General features: G+C 35.5%; 2 protein-coding genes across 10 annotated transcripts in view; one reads left to right on the top strand and one right to left on the bottom strand.

The window, feature by feature from the left end:
* The window catches only part of LOC135596578 (uncharacterized), a 30,125-nt gene extending 18,037 nt beyond the window's left edge, over positions 1-12,088 (bottom strand). For 3 of the 9 annotated variants that reach the window (XM_065088631.1, XM_065088636.1, XM_065088658.1), the window contains exons 1-4: positions 11,726-12,088; positions 10,220-10,314; positions 6,317-6,403; positions 4,701-4,747 (exon numbers count right to left, since the gene is read on the bottom strand). In XM_065088631.1, coding sequence (XP_064944703.1) covers positions 4,701-4,747; positions 6,317-6,403; positions 10,220-10,301 — 216 coding nt within the window. In that variant the 5' untranslated portion in view covers positions 10,302-10,314; positions 11,726-12,088. Of the gene's footprint in view, positions 1-4,700; positions 4,748-6,316; positions 6,404-8,888; positions 10,086-10,130; positions 10,320-11,602 lie in introns of those variants that run through there. The other 6 variants (XM_065088646.1, XM_065088642.1, XM_065088651.1 and 3 more) reach the window with 6 other exon arrangements.
* Positions 12,089-18,367: 6,279 nt separating this feature from the next.
* On the top strand, positions 18,368-22,482 carry LOC135596574 (sodium/hydrogen exchanger 1-like). Its single transcript, XM_065088627.1, has 9 exons — positions 18,368-18,550; positions 18,815-18,933; positions 19,467-19,564; positions 20,413-20,472; positions 20,591-20,637; positions 20,725-20,919; positions 21,010-21,056; positions 21,266-21,772; positions 22,352-22,482. The coding sequence occupies exons 1-8, from the start codon at positions 18,380-18,382 to the stop codon at positions 21,348-21,350; spliced, it is 822 nt and encodes a 273-aa protein (XP_064944699.1). The 5' UTR covers positions 18,368-18,379; the 3' UTR covers positions 21,351-21,772; positions 22,352-22,482.
* Positions 22,483-22,761: the final 279 nt, after the last annotated feature.

The raw sequence follows: 22,761 nt of genomic DNA, 5'->3' as shown, positions 1-22,761 counted from the left end.
AGAGGTATGATCGAAGCAGCTGGAGAGTTGGATTGCTCCAGAGCTCATATTCGCTTAAGGGAGCCCGACAAGTCAGAGGACAAGGTCGAGTAAGCGAACGTTGCTACCAAGGAAGCTAAGGAGAACAGAATTGGTGCAAACCCTACAACGCGATGGCAGAGGCCATGCATGGGAATTGCAGTCTGTCTTTCCATCGACCAAACAGACTGCTTGGAGAACACAGAGGTGTTGAAGCAGGGGCGAGGAAGCGACGATGAGTCCAGAGGGACTTAGCTACCCAAAGTCAAGCAATCAGTTAGAATGGAGGTGGACTCAGAGGAGTGCCACAGAGACATCTCTACTGATCGTGAAGAAAAGGGATTCAGATGCGAGGCGACGGATAGTAGGGCCATGGGCATGGCAGCGCCATGGTACCGCAGAGGCGGGACTTCCGTCAAAGTCATTGATCCCTTGCTCTCACGGAGGGAGAGCGTTTGGTCGTGAAAGGGGCCGAGGAGGTGGAGCATGCAGAGGCAATCTCCAAGTACCGAGACAAGGCTGAAGGGCAGAGGCCAAGAAACTTCGTAAGACCGGTGTTAACAAGTTTCTCATCAAGATAGCCGTAAGTGAAGGACTTCGGGTCATGCAAGAGTGCATGACCAAGGAACGAAGCAGGTAGTATGCGGTGCTGTACCTTTGCTACTCAGTGGAGTAGGCGGCAGGGTTGATGGAGAAGACGGTACAATCCCAGAGGCGACCTCATCTATCAGAGAATTACTCCAAGTTGGGGTGACAACTTCCTGCATTCCAGAAGTTCAATGGCATTGAGAAGGTGAATCACAGTAGCTAACTCAACGCAAGGAGTGCAAACACTTCAGGTGCTTCAGAAGTGTGAGCAAAGAGCAGGCGAAGGCCAGTAACCAGCTCGATGCATGAAGTACAACCTCGAGGAGGCGGGCGAAGTCAAGTAACCTTTGCCTTCTCAACTCTTAAGAGAATGGGAGAAACCGAGTACCCCAGTTCTCTTATCTATCCAGCAGAGGAGCTCTGCACAAGTTCAAAGACCCTTCGAAGATAATGGAAGACAATAGTTGTCAAATCCTCACCAACGGTGATCAGTGCTACTGAGAGTAGATTGTCCGCTTCATTTCCCAACGAAATGTCAATCGAAAGCGGAAGTGATGCGAACCTACTTGGATGTGACAACTAACTGAAAGAAGAGTCAATGAGCAGATTTTGTGGAGGAAGGACCCAAAACTTCAGAAGTTTGCGAGGCGATGCTCGTTAAAGCTCCAACAAGCATCCACCCAGTTCAAGCAGCATGTGGAAATTTTGAGAAACTGGCGCAGTAAGAATGGTCTTTTCCTTCATTTGGTGGATCCGCAGGAATCAACGAGGATCAACACAACTCAGCCAACCCCACACCAAAGTCAGAGTCATTGGCGAGTTGAAGCAGCATGGCGGATCAAAGGTTCGACTACTCAAAAACAGCAGCAGAGAGCAGCTGGGAGCCAGGAGGCGCATTGCAGCTGGAGCAGAAGATTGAAGACTCAGCAAAGGCGAAGAGTTACAGTGTTCACAAAGGCTTCGACGAGGACGTCGAAGGGATAAGTGGGGGAGAATGTCACGGACAAACTTCTCAACAAGATGTTGGATGGAATGCTTATGTGTGTCCGTGTCTTTTGGCATGTTCATGCCCTGTACAGAATGTAAAGGGGCGGCCGAAGGCTTAATAGTCCCATTTTAGTTGGGTTGGTGGCCTCTTTAGGCTTGTAAATAAAGGTTGTGTCATGTGGACACGTGCGAGAGCTTTTCGGTCTGTAATGGACCATTTTACCCTTTGTTGTGCCACTGTTCAGAGCTTGTAAAGTCTGTTTGTAATTTGCATTATCTATGAAGTGTTTTTCGGACATGTTTGCTTGTGGATCCCGATTGAGGCGTTCTCTCTTGCCTGTTCTCTCGTTTGTTGGTCCTAAGGGACAATGGGAGTCTTCGGGGAGGCTGACCTTTGCGGACGGACACGCAAGGGTGCCGCACGACTTAGGCAAAACCAGCTAAGGTCGTGACAGCTCGCCGCTGCTGTTGCCGTCGCTCGCCGCTGCTGCTGCCACCGCTCGCCGCTGCTTCCTCGTTTCTCCATCAGGCTTAGTATACAGTATACTCTTAATATTAAGTTTATTTGAATTTTGAAATGATTAATTTTCTGTTAATAGATTAATAATATATTATTTTGATTTTAATGTTGTTAATTTTTATTTATTTAAAATTATTAATTATATTTTATATTTTTATATTTTAGCGCCTCGCTTCGCTCGGGCGAGCGCCTGGGCGAGCACCTAGCGCCTCAGGCGTTTGTGGACCTTGGCGCCTAGCGCTTTTTAAATCACTGCCCCTCAGCCCCACCCCCATCCCTATTTATTCCCCCTATCCCCATAGGTGCCTATACCCACAAGTATAATTGACATCTCTACTCCCCTTCGACGGTAGTATCCCTCTCTCTCTCTCTCTCTCTCTCTCTCTCTCCTCTTCTCCCTTTCCCAGTAACTGTCACACCTTCCCCTCTTCCTTACCATCTTCTCCTTTTTCCAACAACAACTACCTCCGCTACCACCCCCTTTCGTCAAAAGCACATCCTCCCTCTAATTTATATGGGATCCATTACATGAGCATGAAAATTAGAAAAGCAAAATTATTTGAGAAAATTATTAATTTATAAATTTATTTGGATATATTTGTATTTATTTGGTTGTAGTTATATTTGGATATATTTGGTTATATTTATATTTAGATATATTTGTATTTGAATATTATTATTATGTGTAAACTTTATAATATAATAATTATTATTATTTATAAATTTGATATTGTTAATTAGTTTTTATAATAGTTTTATTTTAAAAAAAATACAATGTATTAATTAAGAGAATATGTAGAACTCGTAGATTCCCCGCCCTCGCCCTGTCTAAATAGGAAATGAAGTGGGGATGGGAGATGGGGGATGAGACGGGGACAAGGGAAGCACTCCCCGCCCAAGCCCACCTTGTTGACATCCTTAATGCCAATTTGCTTAGGATTTTATAATCATTCGTTGTTTCAATAAGATGAGTTACAACCATACATTTTTGACGGATTTGGTGGTCTTGATAGAAAAATTCTATGAAATCATTGAAATAAAGAAATAAATAAACCAAAAGATAAGCTAGAAAGAATTTTGGCAATATATTTGAAACATTTTTACTCATAAATACATATATTTGTGGTTTATCATCATTTTAGACATTTCAAAAACAATTTTTAGTGATGAAAACTTTGGTTTTATAAACCTTATTTATTAGTTTCAAGTAAACGCCATCAAATTAGATAATCTCGTATCAGCAATAAAGTGTTGCAATTAAAGTTATGCTATAATTGTCACAAAATACTAGAGCTATTGACAAATCAGTAAATTTCCACCCTAAGAAAATCTCTTTTTAATAGATTTTTCAATTTTGGTAGGAAATTCAATCAAGTATGTGATAGTCTTGCTAATAAGTAGACTGCATCAAGATCCAACAAACACTTATCAAATTGATATGAGTAGGTAGATTTATAATGTCGCAGTTTTGTACTTAACCAGCATAGCAGCATGCCACAACATTAAACATGATGTAACTAAATCTTTCTTGGGATATCAATTCATAAGCTTCTTGCATCTATTATGACTAAAAAGTTGTTTAAGAATTTGTTTTCCTTTCTCAGTTTTCAGAACAAGCAGGGGAAAAGAACAAGAAAATAGAAACATGGTAGGCGTTTCATTTTCAAGAATAGTTTCCATCCATTGATCCTCACCCGAATCCTCTCAGCCATGCCAACACTCATCGTAATCAGCACCTCACCACCCCCCCTCCCCCCTTCTCTTTCATAATTGTCAGTACATTATCACCTTCTCTCCTCTTTCCATCATACCATCCATACCAATTCTCATCCTGGTGTCTCCTGCTCTCCTCCATCTAAAAGTAGGTCATGGCATAGATGATCACAAACAACTAGCATCCAAGCTCATAGCTAAGATGCAGGTGGCGCAGTTCAGGACATGGTTAGTTGGAGAGGACTGGTTGGTGGATACGAGGGTCAGGCAAAGATGGCGATGGCCTATGGCAATCATTGTGATGCAGATGCAGCGGTCCATTGGTTTTCACTGATGAGTCCATTAAGTAAATTGGACGAGAGAACAACAAGAACTTAAGAAATAAAAGAATATTAAACAAGTACCATTGGTCTCTATCTCAATTTTATGAGCTAAACGAAGATATGATCTCAGGTAACAGTTTTAGAGGACTACTGAAGACTCAAAATGGCCAAATCTTCTGTGAGAAACTATCTTGATCAATACATGAACATTACAAGGAAGACTCGAAGTTAGCAGCCATTTCTATGACTCGAATCCCCCATGTCATAAAAGAGCAATTTCACCATGATACCAAAACTCCTAAAACACTTCTTAAGATATCAGAAGTTAACAATACATGAGTTCTGAACCAAAGCAGAAAAATGCTGCCAATAAACAGATTACTGCAAGAAGAAAATCTCAGATGCAACTGAAAACGAAAATGCATTGAACTTTGAAATATATGCTGAATTATACAACTTAAACTGTATTATAAGAGTAAGCTGCTATGAAATGCTTATTCAAGACATTCATCAAGCTCTGTATAGTATGCACCAGAAAACAAAGAAATTACCAGGTGAAGGGGATCTGTCAATGGTCTACAATCAAATACATGCATATCTGCACAAGTGACGAGAAAAAAAGTAATTTAATTGATTTTTTTAATAACAAACAAATGGCAAAGAAACTTCAACTTTAACTAGCAGCAAGTCTAATAAGGAAAAGATTATTAGAAAAATGCCAATCCAAGTAACCTCTTGAACTATTATATATATTGGAGATAAGAATCCTTATGCAAAATTCTATGTCAACTTGTGGATCATACACTAAACTATTAGAAAAAGACTCGTTGGATTCAGCAATGGGATGGATCGCAGGATGGGGGGCTAGCAGCCAGCCATATCCAGTGTGTGATGTTGGTGAAGAGAAACAAGGAAAAACAAAAGTCATTTTGAAACTGGAGCTACTCATGATTTTTATCTTGCTTTGAGGCTAGCTAACATCAATCTGGACTCAGTCTAGATAAGTTTCACATGGAATGAATTGAAATCAAATAAGAAGGGAGACCAGGTTAGCACGACGCAAAACTTGGTAGTCCGCTTCCTTCTCCCTGATTAGACAGGCATATACCAGCCAAAAGAAGTGGTACACCACAAGATGGCAATTCTTGCTCTCACTATACCATGATAGCAAACATGCAATTATGCATCAAGTATGATTTCACACTCGTAACTATTTGGATCAAGGTTTATTAACCGGGCCTGTACTGGTTGGTATAGGCTGGTGAATACCAGTCTAATCGTGAAATGTTATGTAGAGTTGTAGACCATTATGTTTTTGCCCAGTTTGTGTTCATCCCAGGCTTCTCTTCTGGTATAAATCTTACCATATGTGCCACCTGATTCTAATTGTTGGAACCAGGTGTACCAGCAAAAAGGCCTACTGCCTGATACCTTATGAAATTAATTTTAATTTTTGAAACCCATCTTCTTTTCGTTTTTATTTCATTATCTCCTCTCAGCATTCTATCTCTCTCTCTTTCTCTCTCTCCTGTTCTTTTTCTCTCTCCCTTTCTCTGCCTCTTTCTCCTCCTCCATCCCAGCATGTCACTGCTGGCTCCTCCTCCTTGTAAAACCACCACCTCCTCCCACATCTCCTATCAGCATGCCTCTTCCTCTGCCTCCACCTCTATGTTCTCCTCCTCCTCCTCCATCTCCACTTCTGCCTCCACCTCCCCTCATCCTACTCCTCCTTCCCCATCTTCTCTTCCTCTTTCTCTTTGGACTGAAGTGTATTAATCCATATCAGGTGACAGCACGTCAATCCATAATGGTGTCGTACTGGTCAGCCATTGACCAAAGTCAGCACCAGACTGAGATTTTATAACTCTAATGGCACAATGCATCATCCATCCAGCTTCTTATAAATAAAAGTAAGTTGATGATTATACAGCCAAATCTTCTGATACTACAGCAGTTCAAAACATGGCAACTGCATTCAATTTCATCCTTACTAGACTACACTAATAAACATCCAAATCAACAGCACTCAGCACCACTGTGATATAAATGTGACGTGATGATAAATGCACAAAGATCAGCCAATGTAAAAGCATAAAAGAAAGATACTGAATTAAATTCCAGTATAAAAACATAATGTAACTTTATTGTAGAAAGTAAGAAAAACAACCTTCTTCTTCAAGTAAGTTTGCCTCATCCGCATCATGAAATTCATTGTCTATGGATTGAGTAGCAATTTTCTCATTGATTGCCTCTTCTGCAAAACATGAAGAAATATTATCTATAATAGTACAATACAGCTGTTCTGAGATAATTCATTTGATAAAAAAACCATAACTAGGAATATCTAAATTAGTTCTTAGTTTTTGTAGAGTCATAGAAGAGCTAGATCAATAGACTTAAACACGAGTCATCACAGTGAAATCAAAAGCAAACAACAGAAAGACATATTGGAAACTGTTAAACAAAAAAGATGGTTTGTTTTAGGTGTTGCTCCACATAAACAATTAATATAAATGTATCTATATGCATACCTTACATCTACCTAGTTCAACTAACATGGCATTGGTATTCAGATACTACTACCTCTAGCAAGCAGATATCAAAAATCAACAAGGATATGAACACATTCAATATGGGAAACAATTGCTCTACACTAGGATATGGACACAAATTGGATATAAATCAGTACCATCGTTACTATGTATGGAAATAGGTATGGTAAGGACATTGAATATCTATACTAAACGAATTTAAATTATTATGATACCATTAGACCTGATAGTATAACTGACTCATTAATCTAATAGCCCTGAACCTCTAGCTCAAAATGTTTAAGTTCAAACTAATAGTAGTACTCATCTAACTATATAAACCAACTCAAATCTCCTACTTCGTATGAGACTAAAATAGGGTGTCAGAATTTTCCCCCTAGGATGACTTCTTCATCAAAAGCCAGCTCATAGCCTAGAATCAAGCACTAATAAGGTGCATGGGTTTCAGTCCAGTGATGACTTCATGTTAAGAGGTGTCCTTGGTCTCTTTCTACTAAATCACTCATCATGTTTAATACTAAACCTGCTCTAACACCACTTGTTACAATCCAATCTGATAGGATAAATTATCTATTAATTTAATAGGTCTGAACCAGCAGCCCAAAATGCTTAGATTGAAGTCAATAATAGACATATTAACATTACTAAACTGGGATGTCATAAATATTCCAGTAAACCTCCATATGTTCTCTACCTAAATGAATGGATGCTTAGTCAATACATCATGTTACAATGTCAGTGTGATTTCTACAATTTTACCAAGTACAAAGGAAATAACCCAAACATGCCAACAAGCTTTTTTTTTAGACATAAAGGCCCGAAAAGAAAAGTGGTTAGCAGAAATGAAAAGTGAACACCTCAAATACCAAAAAAAAAGTCTACAAATTATCTTATTTAGCCAAGTTCTGCCATGTTTAAGTATCTGCTATTAGTGAAATTTAGCTCCATTAAGACTCAAGCCATGTTCAAAGCAGTGATTTCAATAGGCGCTCGGGCAAGATGAGGTGAGGCCCGAGCACCTCGCTTCATTTCCAGGCAACGCGCTTCAAAGAGGCGCTACCTGGGCACTCGCTCGAGCCCAAGCGTCGGGCGCTTCGGGCGAGCGCCCAGGTTAAACCAGGCGACCGAACCAGTGTTTTAGGTCTGGTTCGGTCTTCGGTGCTTTAGTTGGTTCAATCGAACCAACTAAAGCACCGATATCAGCCTTCCTATCGTGACTTCCCAACCCTAACCCTGCTCACCTCTACCGCTTCTCGCTGCTACCGCTGCCACTGTCACCGCTCCCGCTGCTGCTACTCACTTCTATTGCTACCGCTGCCACTATCGCCGCTCCTGCTCCCGCTGCTCTCTGCTACCTCTGCCACTGTCGTCACTCGCAGCTCCCGCTCCCGCTGCCACTGCTTGTTGCTACCGCTGCTTATTGTTGTCGTTGCCACTGTCGTCACTTGCCTCTCCCGCTCCCGCTGCTCGCTGCTATCACTACCACTGCCACTGTCGTCGCTCACCGCTCCCGCTTCCGCTGCCGTTGCTCTCAGTCAGCAGCCTTGATCTTCCTCTTACTCACACTCTTCTCACTTCGTATACTGTTAACAGTATATTAACAGTATACTACTAACTGTATACTAGTAACAATATTTTTATTTATTAGATTAATAATATATTATTTTGATTTTAATACTGTTAATTTTTATTTATTTAAAATTTTTGTTATTGTTTTGAATTTTGAGACTTTTTGTTAATGGGATATTGTAATTTTACAAGATTTTCTTAATTTAATATCATATTTTTATTTAAATAATTATATTTATTAATTATATTATATATTTTTATATTTTAGCGCATCGCTTCGCTCGGGCGAGTGCCTAGCGCCTCGAGCGTTTTTGGACCTTGGCGTCTTTTGGCACCTAGCGCTTTTTAAATCACTGGTTCAGAGTCTTCAGACCTCTATATCATATCCATTTTTAAGCCTATGTAGAGGACAAATTTATTAGACAAGGTGTAGATATCTGAGAACATATGAAAAAAATGATGGCAAACATGAACAGCTATTCATAAACAAGAAACTATGACAAAGAGGGAAAGGCCTAAGATTTTGCATAGTGGCAATTTATAGAAAAAATTTAGAACTTGCAGAACAGCAGGTATCTGCTGATAATGGTAATAACTTCTATAACAACTAAAGCTAACCTGGTTATTGCTAACAAGGCTTCATTTGAGGCAGTGATCACAGTTATATCGTTTTTGCTCTTCAAGATTAGTGAAAAAAAAAGTGATAGGCGAGCACCACAGACACCAATAAAATCACTACTTTCCAAGTCAAACAAAACTGTCAAACATTAATTGAGAGAAACAATTATACCTAGTACTACTTTAACCTTCTTTACCGTCATCCATATAAAATCCGTTGTATTTACCCATTTCCTTCCTAACAATACAAACATTTGAAATTTCCACCGTTTCCAAGCTGAAACTATACCAGAAGTGAAATCATCCTGATTGTGGCCAATTAACCAGCATGGCCATTTCAAAAGAAATCAAATCAGACAGTTGTCAGCTATTATGTAGTTTTGGTCAATTCAATTTTAAACCACTATAAACAAATGGAAGTCCAATCATTCACTTGAGTTGAGAAGAATCCGTGCACGTCTATCTCATCCTAAATTCATCAAAGGCTATCAGTAAAAGATAACAGAAACAACAGAACAAACAAAATCACTTACTTCTAGGCAGAAAACACTTGAATAAATATAAAGAAAATATTTTCTCTAATATTAAGGTAACTTCTGAGACCAAAAATCAAGTTTCTTTCTTCTTTTAATAGATCCAGCTACGGGTTTAGGATTCCATGAAAACAATTAATTATTTCACAGACATTGTCATACACAAAAGAAAACTTTCGATGGATATTCAAAATTAACATTCAAATTTATTTCTCCAGTTTGTAAGAAATATTACAGTATGTCAATGATCACATTAATTTTCAATATCAAGTTGCTAGTATTTGTCCTAGATATACAGAAAATATTTTCTTCAATGTCGAGGAAAACTTCTGAAACCAAAAATCAAGTTTCTCCCTTCTTTTATTAGATCCAGATATGGGTTCAAGATTCCATGAAAACAGTTAAAGATCTCTGGATTATTTGATACACAAAATAAATTTCTGGATGGATATTACAAAATTAACATTTCAGATATATTTATCTTTTTTATAAGAAAATTAGAGCATGTCAATAATCACATAAATCTTCATACTGAAATTATTAGGATTGTTGATTTGGCAATGGCAAACTATGTTGATATTCTTATCAAGTTGCTAATATTTGTCTTAGATATGATCGTTATTATTATTAAATTTTAAATAAAATTCAGATTGTTGTTGTAATTATTTTGCTAATAAAGTGTAAATTTAGCAAGAACAAAACAACCAACCAAGTTCGCTAGTCATGTGTTCGCAAGATCATGTACTTTCGCACAATGAATAACCTGAAAAGGCTCATGTCCAAGAACTTCAGAATCACCTCGTGTAATTTCTTGAAAACTTCCAACCTTAAGCAGCCTCACCATTGCTGCCATTCTCCCACGTCCAAGCATGCATACCATGGGGACAAGCAACCTATACTATGGAAATTTAAGTTAAATTACAATCACGGAAAAGGTCAAAATATTATCAAACTATTACTTGCAATAAATGAAACACAACTTGACATAATGAATGATTTCCTTGAACAATTCCATTTCTTACTAAGGCACAAGCCTGAGGCCATCTAACTTCTTAGTTTGCTATCGGAACCTTGTATTGAAAATTACTACCCATCATTCATGTGAAAGAGCAAAAGAATATATGCACAATTATAAAGAGAACAAATAAATAGCTTTAACATGCAATTGAAAGGCAGTGAAGCATAAAGGAAAAACTAATTCTGTACTTGCTTTAAACTTTAAAATTTAAATAGCTTCACATAATTTCATAATTAGTTTCTTAATTGGTCTCTTCAAATTTTCATTTTTCTGGGCTTTCTAGTTCCCTCTAATTAATAAATCTGTGTGGAAACAGTCAAATCTTTTAAACGTTGCAAACCCTGATCATGAAATACATAATTACCCGTGTAATACAGCTATACAACCATTCATTTCTTCTGTTATCAACCCCTGATATTTCTCTAACGATATCACAATGTCAGGACAGTTTATTATCAGCTCTTATGACATTCATATACTTCCATGATAAACTTATGCCAAAAAAAGAAACAAATCTGTTGCAACACAAATAGGTATACATAAAATGTGTTGCTTCGGATAACTTGTTTATCTTTATCTAAACATATTATGTTTTTACAGATATAACAGCAACAACCACAGTAATGGCTAACTGGAGATGATGTGCTTGCTCCTGCTTTACAAAAGAACAATAGTTTTAAGCATGCAGATTTAATGCATAGGATACATATTGATCCAAGAGAAAAAGAACGTTCCCACCAAAGGTAAAAAAATATTACACCACATATATGACTAATCAAGACCATGAATATTGTTAAATAGTGGTCACTATATTGTGGATAATGAGATTCATAGTCACTAGAAAAAAACACTTGTCAGAACCAATATCACTCGCCCACCCACGATTAACACAAAGATGCACTTAAGGGAAACGATTGTTACATGCAAACAATGTGTCCAAGGCAAAATTGCAAGAAAATGTCAGCAACTCAAAAATAGGACACCTACCACTAGTTTACAGTTGTTATACACGTCTGCTACTCGGATTGCATGTTTCCTTCCAGAAAGCATTATGGTTTGTGTCGGTTAAATTTCCGCATTCCTAACGCCAAGCCTAATCTCACTAACCGAACACGATATCTGAGACTTCAACGATTAAATGTTCGAAATCGCATTCAAATTACCTCAAATTAGTTTCTCTCACTCCCAGAGTTCATCGGATCTCGCATTTAATTTGGTTGGAAGGAAACTAGACACACTATGCTTCTTTCAGGAATCCAACACGCAGATCACGAAAAAGAGGAAACCTTGAGATTGACCGGCGCTGAATCGGGAAACGAGAGATCAGGCGGGGAAGGGAAGGGGAATCGAAGTGCGGAACCGGCGGCGATTCGACTAGGACCCCGGGATTCGACCTTTCCTAGGTTCCTTAGAGGGAACAAGAGAAGGAACGATTCGGCGACCGCAGGTTCTCGGCTCCTCCGCCTCACGTGCCGCCCCTCGCTCGCGGCTTCGTCGCCTTCCTCGCGAGCGCTTCGCGGGGCTCCTATCCAGTCTCAGCCGCGCTTCATTGATCTGGGGCTTCGATCGGGCCCTCGCTCGAAGAGAGAGAGAGAGGAGACGTTGGGGACGTCGGATTGAGATGTTCAGCCCCTCCTACTCTCTTCGTTGGCGACAAATCAGCTTTATCTGAGAACGCTCTCCTCGAGGAGTTAAGTTTTCATTTTAGTCCTTAAATTTCTCTAAACAGCCCTTACGTTTGTTATTTTAATTCGTGACCCTTCTATGGTTTCTCTTCGATATACTGGTTTTGGGAGTGTCAAAGAAGACAAAAGTGCATACAGATCCCCCTTAAGTTTCTTATTCCCATTTGACTCCTCCTAGAATGCACAATTGCGTTCATATCCCTTATAAGTCAATGAGTTTTCTATACACACCTTTAACAGTATATATATATATATATATATATAACTCGCTACGAAACTCAAAAAATTACATTACTCTAATTATAATTAATCTACATTAGCTGATGGGTAGTATAATAATATTAAAACTACAGACAACCTTAATATATTTCAAAAATATTATATATTTCTATAAATTAATAGTTTTATGTTTTATTCATTTACATTAAAGTTTTTTTGTGAAGGTATTTAAATATATTAAAAGGGTTAAATGGTCCATATATTAGCTGCATATGTACATTCCCTCCGAGTTTTGTTATTTTCAAATTTATTTATTTAGGATATTTTAATTATAAAATTGCATCATTAGAGTTGAAAACAGTCTTTCCACATTGATATGAAATTTTAATTGACAATTATACACCTATAAATTTTCAAGATCCATGCGATAAAGTGAAAATGACATAAATACTTTTAAAAAAATCTAAGAATGTTGATGGGTACGAATGGGAGTAGCATACATGAAGGACGTAGATACCTAAAGGAGTTGTATTAAAATGTTTACATGAGTAAATATATTATTTTTGAGAAATAAAAGGAAACATGGAATACGTTAAAAAAAAAAAAAAGCTTAATTCTCCAATCCGTGAATTTTATGTGATTTCTCAAAAGGCTCCTCTTTTTTCCCTAATTTAAGACCTTTACTTTGGACGGTTTTCCCCTTTTAATCTACATTTTCAGAAAAAGAAAATGGTACGAGGTATATCGAGGTTTTTTTGCTTTTTTGTTTGTTTGTTTGTAGGCCGATAACCTTAAAGAAACTTTGGACTTATTTGGCAACATTCGATATTGAATATATATATATATATATATATATATATATATATATATATATATATATATATATAATGATTTGCCTAAAAAAGCCATCCTTAATATTTTTAATGTAACAATACCTTTTTTTCATTTTTTGCAGTTTTTTTTTATAATGAAAAAGTATACCTTTGTACTATTAAATTTATGATGTAGTTTTGGTGCATTATTTGTTTCTTAAACCAAGTGTTATACTTGGTTTAGGTTTTTTCTTAAACCAAATTAGTTAGTTCGAAAAATTCTTAATAATATGTTTCTATTGAAATATTTAAGTTTGTTAGTCCATCATTATTATTACATAATGGGTAGCACGGTTTTATCCTTTTTTGGAGGATATGAGCTCCAAAGGGCACCTCTAAAGATAAGGGAAAAATATACCTTTGTACTATTAAATTTATGATATGATTTTGATGCATTATTTGTTTCTTAGACCAAGTGTGTTATACTTGGTTTAGGTGTTTTTTTAAAGGTTAGTTTGGAAAATTCTTAATAATATGTTTCTATTGAAATCTTTAAGTTTGTTAGTGCATTATTATTATTACATAATAGGTAGCACGATTTTATCCTTTCTGAGGATACGAGCTCCAAAAGGCACGTATGAAGATAAGAGAAAAGTATACATTTGTACTATTAAATTTATGATTTGGTTTTGGTACATTATTTGTTTGTTAGACCAATTGTGTTATACTTGGTTTAGGTTTTTTCTTAAACCGTTAGTTCAAAAAATTCTTAATAATATGTTTTTATTGAAATATTTAAGTTTGTTAGTGTATTATTATTATTACATAATGGGTAGCATAGATTTCTCCTTTCGGAGCATATGAACTCGAAAGGGCACCTCTAAAGATAAGGGAAATCTTACGGACTTATGAATCCTTGCTTTCTATACTTCTCAACTAATATCGGACTAAATGATCTTATCAAATGTACCATATAGTCTAATCCTGCATTCGTCACTTATTTTTTTAAAAAAAATATCATAGTTTCTCATACCTCTTAGTGCCTTCGGGCATATTTGTTCTAAAACTCAGTACCCTTCGTTATAAAACTCACCTCTCGCTCTCCTCCACTATCGTCGTTAGTCTCACCTTTTCACTTTTGCCCTTTCCATTCTTCCTTCCTTCAATCGCTCTCTTTGCCTCTTGCATTAATAATCTTTCTCCCTTATATTGACATTCTTTCTATCCCTTGTGACACTAACTAAATTTTACTTTTAAAATATTATGAATTCATATTTTATATATTCTTTTATTTATATCATAAAAATTAAAATATATTTGATAATGTTTAGATTCTTACACTATCTTTGTTGCACTCATAACGTAGAACGAAAATAAAAAGAAAAAAAATATTACTAGAAAGGATTTAACAAAGATGAGAAAAATAATTTTTTATAGTGGAGAAGACTTTTATAATACTTAAATATATTAGTTTTTGATGACTCCATAAGTTTAGAGTGAACCTTTATTTATGCTAGTTTTAGAACTTAAAAATTAGTTAACTAGCAATGGCAAGTGAACAATTTTAGGTTATTTTAAAATAGTCTTCTTCTACTTGTTCTACATTAATTCCCTCCACTTGAGAAAAACTCGCCCTCAATTTTAATTTTATGTTTGGAGACAATAGATTGTCAATTAAAATATAATCATACAAGTCTATAAGAAAGGTCTTTCAAATCCCTCAATCATCTAGTAAACCAATAACATAAATATTATTATTAATTTTCTTTAAGACCTTATAGGAATCATACTTCTTCGACTTCAATTTTATCGAAAATATCTCTTTTTGCAAATGCACTATAATCATATCTCCTTCCTTAAACACTTTTTCTCTCCTATGCTTATCAAATGCTTCCTTATACATGACATTAGTAGCTTCCAACTTCTTCTTCACTTCAACTTTGGTTGATTGTACTTGCTTGCTCAATCATGTTAGCTGCTAACTCATTCCAGAAGTTTTTAGTAGGCAAACTAAATCTAGAGCATGCTTTGGTATTTTCTTGTAAACAACAAAGAATGATAACGCTATGATATAACTATGAATTATGTTATTATAGGCAAATTTAGCTTATACAAGTGTGAAATCTTATTCTCTTGGTTTGTCACCATAAATGCAATGAATCAAATTTCTCAAAGTTTTATTGGTTACCTCTATCTAACCATTAGTTTGCAGGTGAGCTGTGCTGCTAAACTTCAAACTTGTGTCAAATCTTTTTTACAAGGTCAACCAAAAATGAGATAAAAATTTAAAATCTCCATTAAAAGTGATTGATTTTGGTATCCCATGTAGGCACACGATTTCTTGAAAGAATAGCCTAACAATTTATACTGTATCTGAAGTCTTCCGACATGGTATAAAATGAGTTATCTTGGAAAATCGATCCATAACTATAAACACATAATCAACTTCCCCTCTAAGTTTTTTACAATCCTAATACAAAATCTATGAATAAATCCTTTCAAATATCTTCTATTAATGGCATATGTAAACTAGTATTTTGCGACTTTTGCAGTTTGATAAGTTAGATATTTTTTTACAAAATTGACAATATCCCTTTTTAATTATGGCTATTAGTATCAATTCGGGCACCGTTAATCCTATTATCATCTTGAAGTTTGTTAGCACCTAAACCTAAGTTGGTAAGTATATCACGAATCTCTCTTTCTATGTTTCTGATGTCGCCCATAAGGTTGACACTCCTCGATCATTATTATTATTAAGATTATTGTTATCACCTCCATCATGAAGGTCATCATCATCAAAATTATCATTACCATCACCGATAACACCATCGTAGTTGCCACCATTATTGCCACTAAAAGAAACATAAAAATGTAAAGTGAAAAACTAAAATTCTTAAAAAAAAAGTCTTCTTCTTTTGTTTATTCCATATTAACTCGTTTGCATAATTGATCTTAAAATATATCAAAATTTTCTATAAATAACCCTAAAATCACATAAATATAAAAAAAAAACTCATGGTTTCATAATGTACATTTTTATTCCATTATATTTTTAAACTTTGAGGTAAATTAAACACCTTAGCTCATAAATGACATTTGTTACATTATATTCAACCTAAAAAATATGAATGAAGATAATCACATTTATATATGAATATAATTTTGTAGTATTTATGTTGTATCTCAAATTTTCACCATGGACCATAGATTTTTCCATTTGTTGGTGATTTTAAGGATTTTTAAAATAAAATTCATCATGTTTAATATGTGAATGAATGTAAAAATCTTCATTTATCAATGTAACATTTCAAATGTGTCCATTGAATTTCAGATTTTCACCATAAACAACAGTATCTTAATAATGAATCCAATTTTTTTAAATTTTTTGATAATTTTAGGGACTTTTTAACGATTGATTCTATCAACAAGTATAACTATGTTCATCTATCAATGCAACTTGGGGACATTTTGTTTAGTTGCACCTCAAACTTTCATCACAGATGAGAGACAACATTTCAATAGTAAATCTATAGTTTTTATTTTAGGTACCTTTTAAGCGTATGTTTTCAAGTTGACTTTGTGAACAAATATAGACATGTTCATTTATCAGTGTAAACTTTAAAATGTTTAGCTATTGCACCTCAAACTCTTACCATAAACAGACAATATAATTTGGCAACGAGCTTCGAGGAAGACAGAGAGGGTAAGGAGGAGAAGTAGAAGCAAAGATCATGACTGAAAAGTAGAGTGAGAAGAGAGGAGCACAAGAAAAGGACTAAGGAGAGTGCAAAGAAGGCGACATGATGAGGTATGAAGACATTTTAATGAACTATTGTCTCGAACCAGCTTGTGAATTTTTGCAAAGCTCTATTCAGTGGAAGAATGAGGGCAAAATTATCAATTGCAAACTAAAGGACTATTAGGTAATCTAAAATAAAAATAAAAAAATTATTACATATATACTCGAATTCGTGTGTAATATAATACACTAACGAATCCGAATGTTTGAATAAAGATAATTTTTTTAAAGATGGGTGTCGATGAATTACAACATATTAGGCTAATTTATCATAAAAAAAACTCTTCATAATTATTTTTTATTCGAAAGGTGGCTCTCTCTTTTTTTTTTTACTTTAATAGTTTATAGAAAAAGCTCCTCATAATTATTTTTATTAGAAAGATGACTCCCCTTTTCTTTTTTTTAAAAAAATCTATAAATTGATTCCAATCAAATAACCACTTTAGAATTTCCTAAATCATCTTGTGCCTCCTCCTAATTTGTCTTTTTACTCTACTCCTTTGTCTCTCACTCTCCTCCTAATTTACCTAAAAAACGTCAAATTATATTAAAAAATAGATTGAAATACATTCATTCATAAAATTTATAAAAACTAATTTTAATGAAAAGAATCTTAGATTCATCGGAAAGACCAATATAATTCATATTAGAATCATATTCTAATAGAATTATAAAATTTTGAAATGTTTTTATCAAAGTTATACTGTTATAATCAACATTGAACTAAAAATACACTCGTGCATAATACCTAAAAATAATAAAATTTGATAATTAATTATCTTATCTTCATAAAAAAGAAAACTCTATCAAAATTACCCAACTAGTTTAGTGGATGATATTTACTATCCCTATAATTTAAATTAATAATTTATTTTATCAAACATATATATTTTTTGTTAAATAAATCGATTCGGATCAAAATTTCTAAACTCTGCACTCAACTTTAATTCTCCTATGCCTCCGTCTCTTCTCCTTCATCGTCTCCTCTTCTATATATCCTGAAATATTTATATTAAGGTATGCTCGAATCGATTTTTTGATCTTAAAAAAATTATAAATATATTCTATAATTACGTAACCATGTCATTAACTAGAATGACAATTAAACAAGACTATATCTGTTCATTATCGAAAAAAAAATCATTATCTAATTTTTCAATAGAGGGATGGTTTTGATTAAAGAGTAATTAGGAGGGATTTTTCCGGCAAATTGCCCAACATATTATGACCGGCAAGTCATCGTGATGCCAACGCCCTTCGCTGTCATTGCCGGTGCCTGCAACACCCACTTTAAATCTTTACATCCCAATCGCTGCCAATAATAATACAAAGTTTCCATTTTTACATCCACGAAAGGCAATATTATGGTTCGCGGCTTCATGTCTGCTGAGGTTTTCGTTAGCGTGGCGGCCGGGGGACGACATGGCCTTCGACCTGGGAACGATGACGACCAATCCGGGCGACTCGACCTTCGACTACGCGTCGGTTGTGTCGATCAACATCTTCGTGGCCCTCCTCTGTGCCTGCATCGTGATTGGCCACCTGCTCGAGGAGAACCGGTGGCTGAACGAATCCACCACTGCTTTAATCATCGTAAGTTCCTACATTCTTTTTGGCTGAACGAATGAATGCATCGCTGCTCTAATCATCGTGAGTCCTACAATCTTTTTGATATTTTGTGACAAAGAGCGTGTTCTTTTTCCATTTCTACTCGAAGAAATAGTTGAATGAATGAGTCCATCATTGCTTTAATCGTCGTGAGTTCCTACGTTCTTTTTGCCTTCTTTGGGATTAAGATGGGGCCTTTTTCGTTTCTGCTCGTAGAAATGATTTGAATTCTGGGGGGTTTGATCGCAGGGGCTGTGCACCGGAGCGGTGATTCTTTTCGCCCGAGGAGGGAGGAACTATGTTATCATGATGTTCAGTGAAGATCTGTTCTTTATCTATGTGCTGCCACCAATAATTTTCAATGCCGGGTAGGTTTTCTTGTGAAGAGAAGTGATTTACTTCGACTCCAACTCCGTCCAAGTTGAATTTTTCTAATTGGTATCGGATTGGTTCCTCTGATAACACTTAACAAATTGAGAAATCAGCCTACGAATACTTTAATGGATTTCGTGATGGAATTTGTTAGGTAGTTATGCTGGACATACTTTTTATGCTTCATACTTACTTCGAACGCTAAAAGTTTGTTCTTTAAACCGGTTTTTGCTAAAAGTTTGTTCTCCACGCTGATTTTTGATAAAAATTTGTTCTCTACACTGGTTTTGTCAAATAATTAGAACTTAATTAATATATCTAGGCTTTTATACTTGTAAATTACTCTATGCCATCTCAAATTATAATGTTTAGCACCTTACCTTGGTGTAAGCCACTAAGTTTGCATCTGTCTTGTTGCTTCACCATTTGCATCTTATAACTTGAATTTTCTGCATGTATAGATTATTTTGAGTTTTCAATCCCCAAAATAAATGGCTATTCTCAAAAAGCTTGTTGACTTGTGCACCAGGTTCCAAGTAAAGAAGAAACAATTCTTCCGCAATTTCATGACAATTATGCTGTTTGGTGTAGTAGGAACAGTGATTTCGTTCATCATAATCTCATTTGGTAAGTTCTAAGCCAACTTTATTGCAGAAAGATCTGGACATCGATTAACATCCTAAGCTGCAATACCATGAAAATTATAATTGGCAAGATAAGTAGTCATTGATAAGTGTATTAAATGGATATAAACAATAAATTACCCATCTCCTTTTTTTTCAATAGCACATCAACTTCTCCAAACAGTTGCATTCTATAAGTTGTGGACTAGATTGTTATGCCTTGCTGCTAAAAATATTTCTTGGTGGCTCATCGAGCTCATATTTGCTAAAAGGATGGAGAACAAGTCTCTTGTTTGCTCCCTGATGAATTTTTTACATTGTTGGGATGTAGGAGAAAGTCACCCAACAGACTATCTTTTCAGATCCAAAATATGGGTGCTGTTGATAACAGTCATCATAAAACCAACATAAATTGGCACCACTATAGATATGACATTGTTAAATATTTTTAGCTGATCCTGTCCCTGAAAAAATATCTTATAGTGATGTGAGGCTATGAGCAATGTCATTGAGGAATATGGCAGATATTAAAGTTCTGACTTGTGACTTCGGCAGTAGTTGCTATATGTTCAGAAGGCATTGTCCTGAGTAGCTTCCAGGTGATTCATGCCCACAAACAAAATATATTAGCTTAAGCAATAATTTTACATGATTCTATAAGAAATTCGTATTCATATTGTTTATCGTCCTTCACTTATTTGTCAATTATCTTCATTCTTTGAATTTCAGTACCTCTTTCTAGTTTAACTGGATTGGCATTATCTGGATCATTCATTTCTCTTCTTTCTTTATGAGCATCTAACAAGATATATACGATGTGGATCACTCATTTGTGACTTGGTATTGATCCAGGTGCTTCACAAGTTTTCAGAATAATGGATTTAGGCGCATTGGAAATTAGAGATTATTTTGGTAACTAAATGCTCTTACATTGCACTCTTTAGTTAATACTTTACATGTTAGCATCAATTCCTGTGTTTTTTTTCTTGACTTCTAGTCAGCTCTTTGATCTCATTTCTTGTCTATACAGCAATTGGGGCAATCTTTTCTGCAACAGATTCTGTTTGCACTTTGCAGGTTCTCAAATATAGCAGATTTCCTTTACAGTTGTTCTTTATTTGATAACAACTCATTGATTTCAGAAATTCACTACTTGAAAATCAGGTGCTTAATCAGGATGACACACCTTTGCTTTATAGCCTGGTCTTCGGTGAAGGTGTTGTAAATGACGCTACATCCGTGGTGCTTTTTCATGCAATCCAGAAATTCGATCTGGTTCATATCGACATCAAAGTTGTAATGAAGCTTGTTGTAAACTTCTTTTATCTATTTTCTACTAGCACCTTTCTTGGAGCATTTGTAAGTTTTGATTAGTTCTACTCACCAAGAATATGCTCTACTTTTTTTATCATGTAATGTTTTGGCTGAGTTTTGTCTATCTTGTTGCAGACAGGGTTGCTCAGCGCTTATATTATTAAAAAGTTATATTTTGGGAGGTTTGTGAAAAGAAAGCCAACCTTCTCTTAGCTATGTTTCCTGGCACAGTGTTTACTAGAGGAAAACAAATTTCTATATGACTTAGCAGCACCATAGGGGCTCAATTGAACTGCTGCTTTGTTTTTTTCACTTTGATGTAAATGAATCTTATAGATTGATTTTTTCTGAATCTCTCATTGCTTATTTTTCACTTCTGATATCTTTCCAGGCATTCAACTGACCGAGAAGTTGCTCTTATGATACTTATGGCTTACCTTTCTTATATGCTGGCTGAAGTGAGTATCTTATCTTAAATCATCAAGAAAACACAAAATTTTCTTACCTCCAATATGCTGGATTTAGTGAGTTTAGACTGAGATTGTTTCCCCTAAACTTTAATTTTCTTGCAGTTGTTAGACTTAAGCGGTATTCTTACAGTATTCTTTTGTGGAATAGTAATGTCACACTATACATGGCATAATGTGACACAGAATTCCAGGGTCACCACAAAGTAAATTATTTTCTATTGTTTTCAGCAGCACTAAATGCTGCTTCTCATATTTAAATTATCTCTATTTCAGGCTTATACAAATTAGTTTACATTTATTAATCCTTTTCTTTCTTGTCATTTCAGGCATGCCTTTGCAACGTTGTCATTTATCGCTGAAGTTTTTCTCTTTCTTTATGTTGGAATGGATGCATTAGACATTGAGAAGTGGAGATCTGTCAGTGGCAGGTTTGTTATGTTTCGGATTGCTACTTGTTCTTGTATGGGTTGTATAGCTCGTTTGTAAAGTGGAACAAGATATAATTTATGTTTACTCCAGCCTTTTCTTCTGCTAACTAGCATATGTCAATATTATCTGAGGTCTCAATGCATAATTGTTATATATTGGCACCAGATATATTTTTATTAATTTACTACTTTTATCATGTTGTGGATATCTTGAGCCAGACTTCATTTGGACATTCTAGACAAAGTTAGACCAGAACATAAAATCCACTTTCAACAGAGGCATTGCCTTATTATGATATCTAACTTTTTGTGCATAATCCATGTTATTACATATACTGAGATTAGGAAGATCATATGAGTCTTGAAATGGTTATAATCCATTACTATCAAAAGTGCTCCAAACTTGTATACTGAAGGGTTCTTTTACAGTGAATACCTAACAATTTCTCTTTTTATGACATCTCTTTTGAAAGTTTCTTGGCTAAAAACATATACCATCTGCATTTTTCTTCACTTAACAGTTTACTACTGCTATGAGATTGTTTGCGTTGGTAGCTTACTGTGTCTCTTGTTCCACAGCCCTGAAAAATCAATGCGTGTGAGCGTAGTTCTTCTAGGATTGGTAATGGTTGGCAGAGCTGCTTTTGTTTTTCCACTCTCTCTCATCGCCAACATAAGCAGAAATTCTCAGAATGATAAACTTAAGTTGAAGCAGCAAGTATCTTCCATCCTTATTTACTTGGTCTTGGCTTTTGTTTGTAAATTCAAATATCATTTCTACTTATGTGTGTTCAAATATCAACAGGTCATAATCTGGTGGGCAGGTCTTATGAGAGGTGCGGTATCAATTGCACTTGCTTACAATCAGGTCAGCCTGATCTTTCATTGACAAAATGCAAAGCTTGTGTTTTCCAGTGCCAGAAGCTTTCGTTTTAGATTAGCAATTATACTGACAATTACATCGGTGCTCACTACTTTTCTGTTTCCCA

This window comes from Musa acuminata, chromosome BXJ1-2, assembly GCF_036884655.1.
Source record: "Musa acuminata AAA Group cultivar baxijiao chromosome BXJ1-2, Cavendish_Baxijiao_AAA, whole genome shotgun sequence".
Classification (NCBI taxonomy): domain Eukaryota; kingdom Viridiplantae; phylum Streptophyta; class Magnoliopsida; order Zingiberales; family Musaceae; genus Musa; species Musa acuminata.
The sequence above is the reverse complement of the archived record's forward strand: the minus strand, read 5'-3'. Positions and strand labels throughout refer to the sequence as shown.

What these genes read in the sequence shown, in the direction of transcription:
- LOC135596574 (XM_065088627.1), top strand. Translation starts at nt 18,380, where the DNA reads ATGGCCTTCGACCTGGGAACGATGACGACCAATCCGGGCGACTCGACC. An exon ending in GTTCATCATAATCTCATTTG is followed by an intron (nt 19,565 to 20,412) that starts GTAAGTTCTAAG and finishes GTATTGATCCAG; the next exon opens with GTGCTTCACAAGTTTTCAGA. An exon ending in GGAAATTAGAGATTATTTTG is followed by an intron (nt 20,473 to 20,590) that starts GTAACTAAATGC and finishes TTGTCTATACAG; the next exon opens with CAATTGGGGCAATCTTTTCT.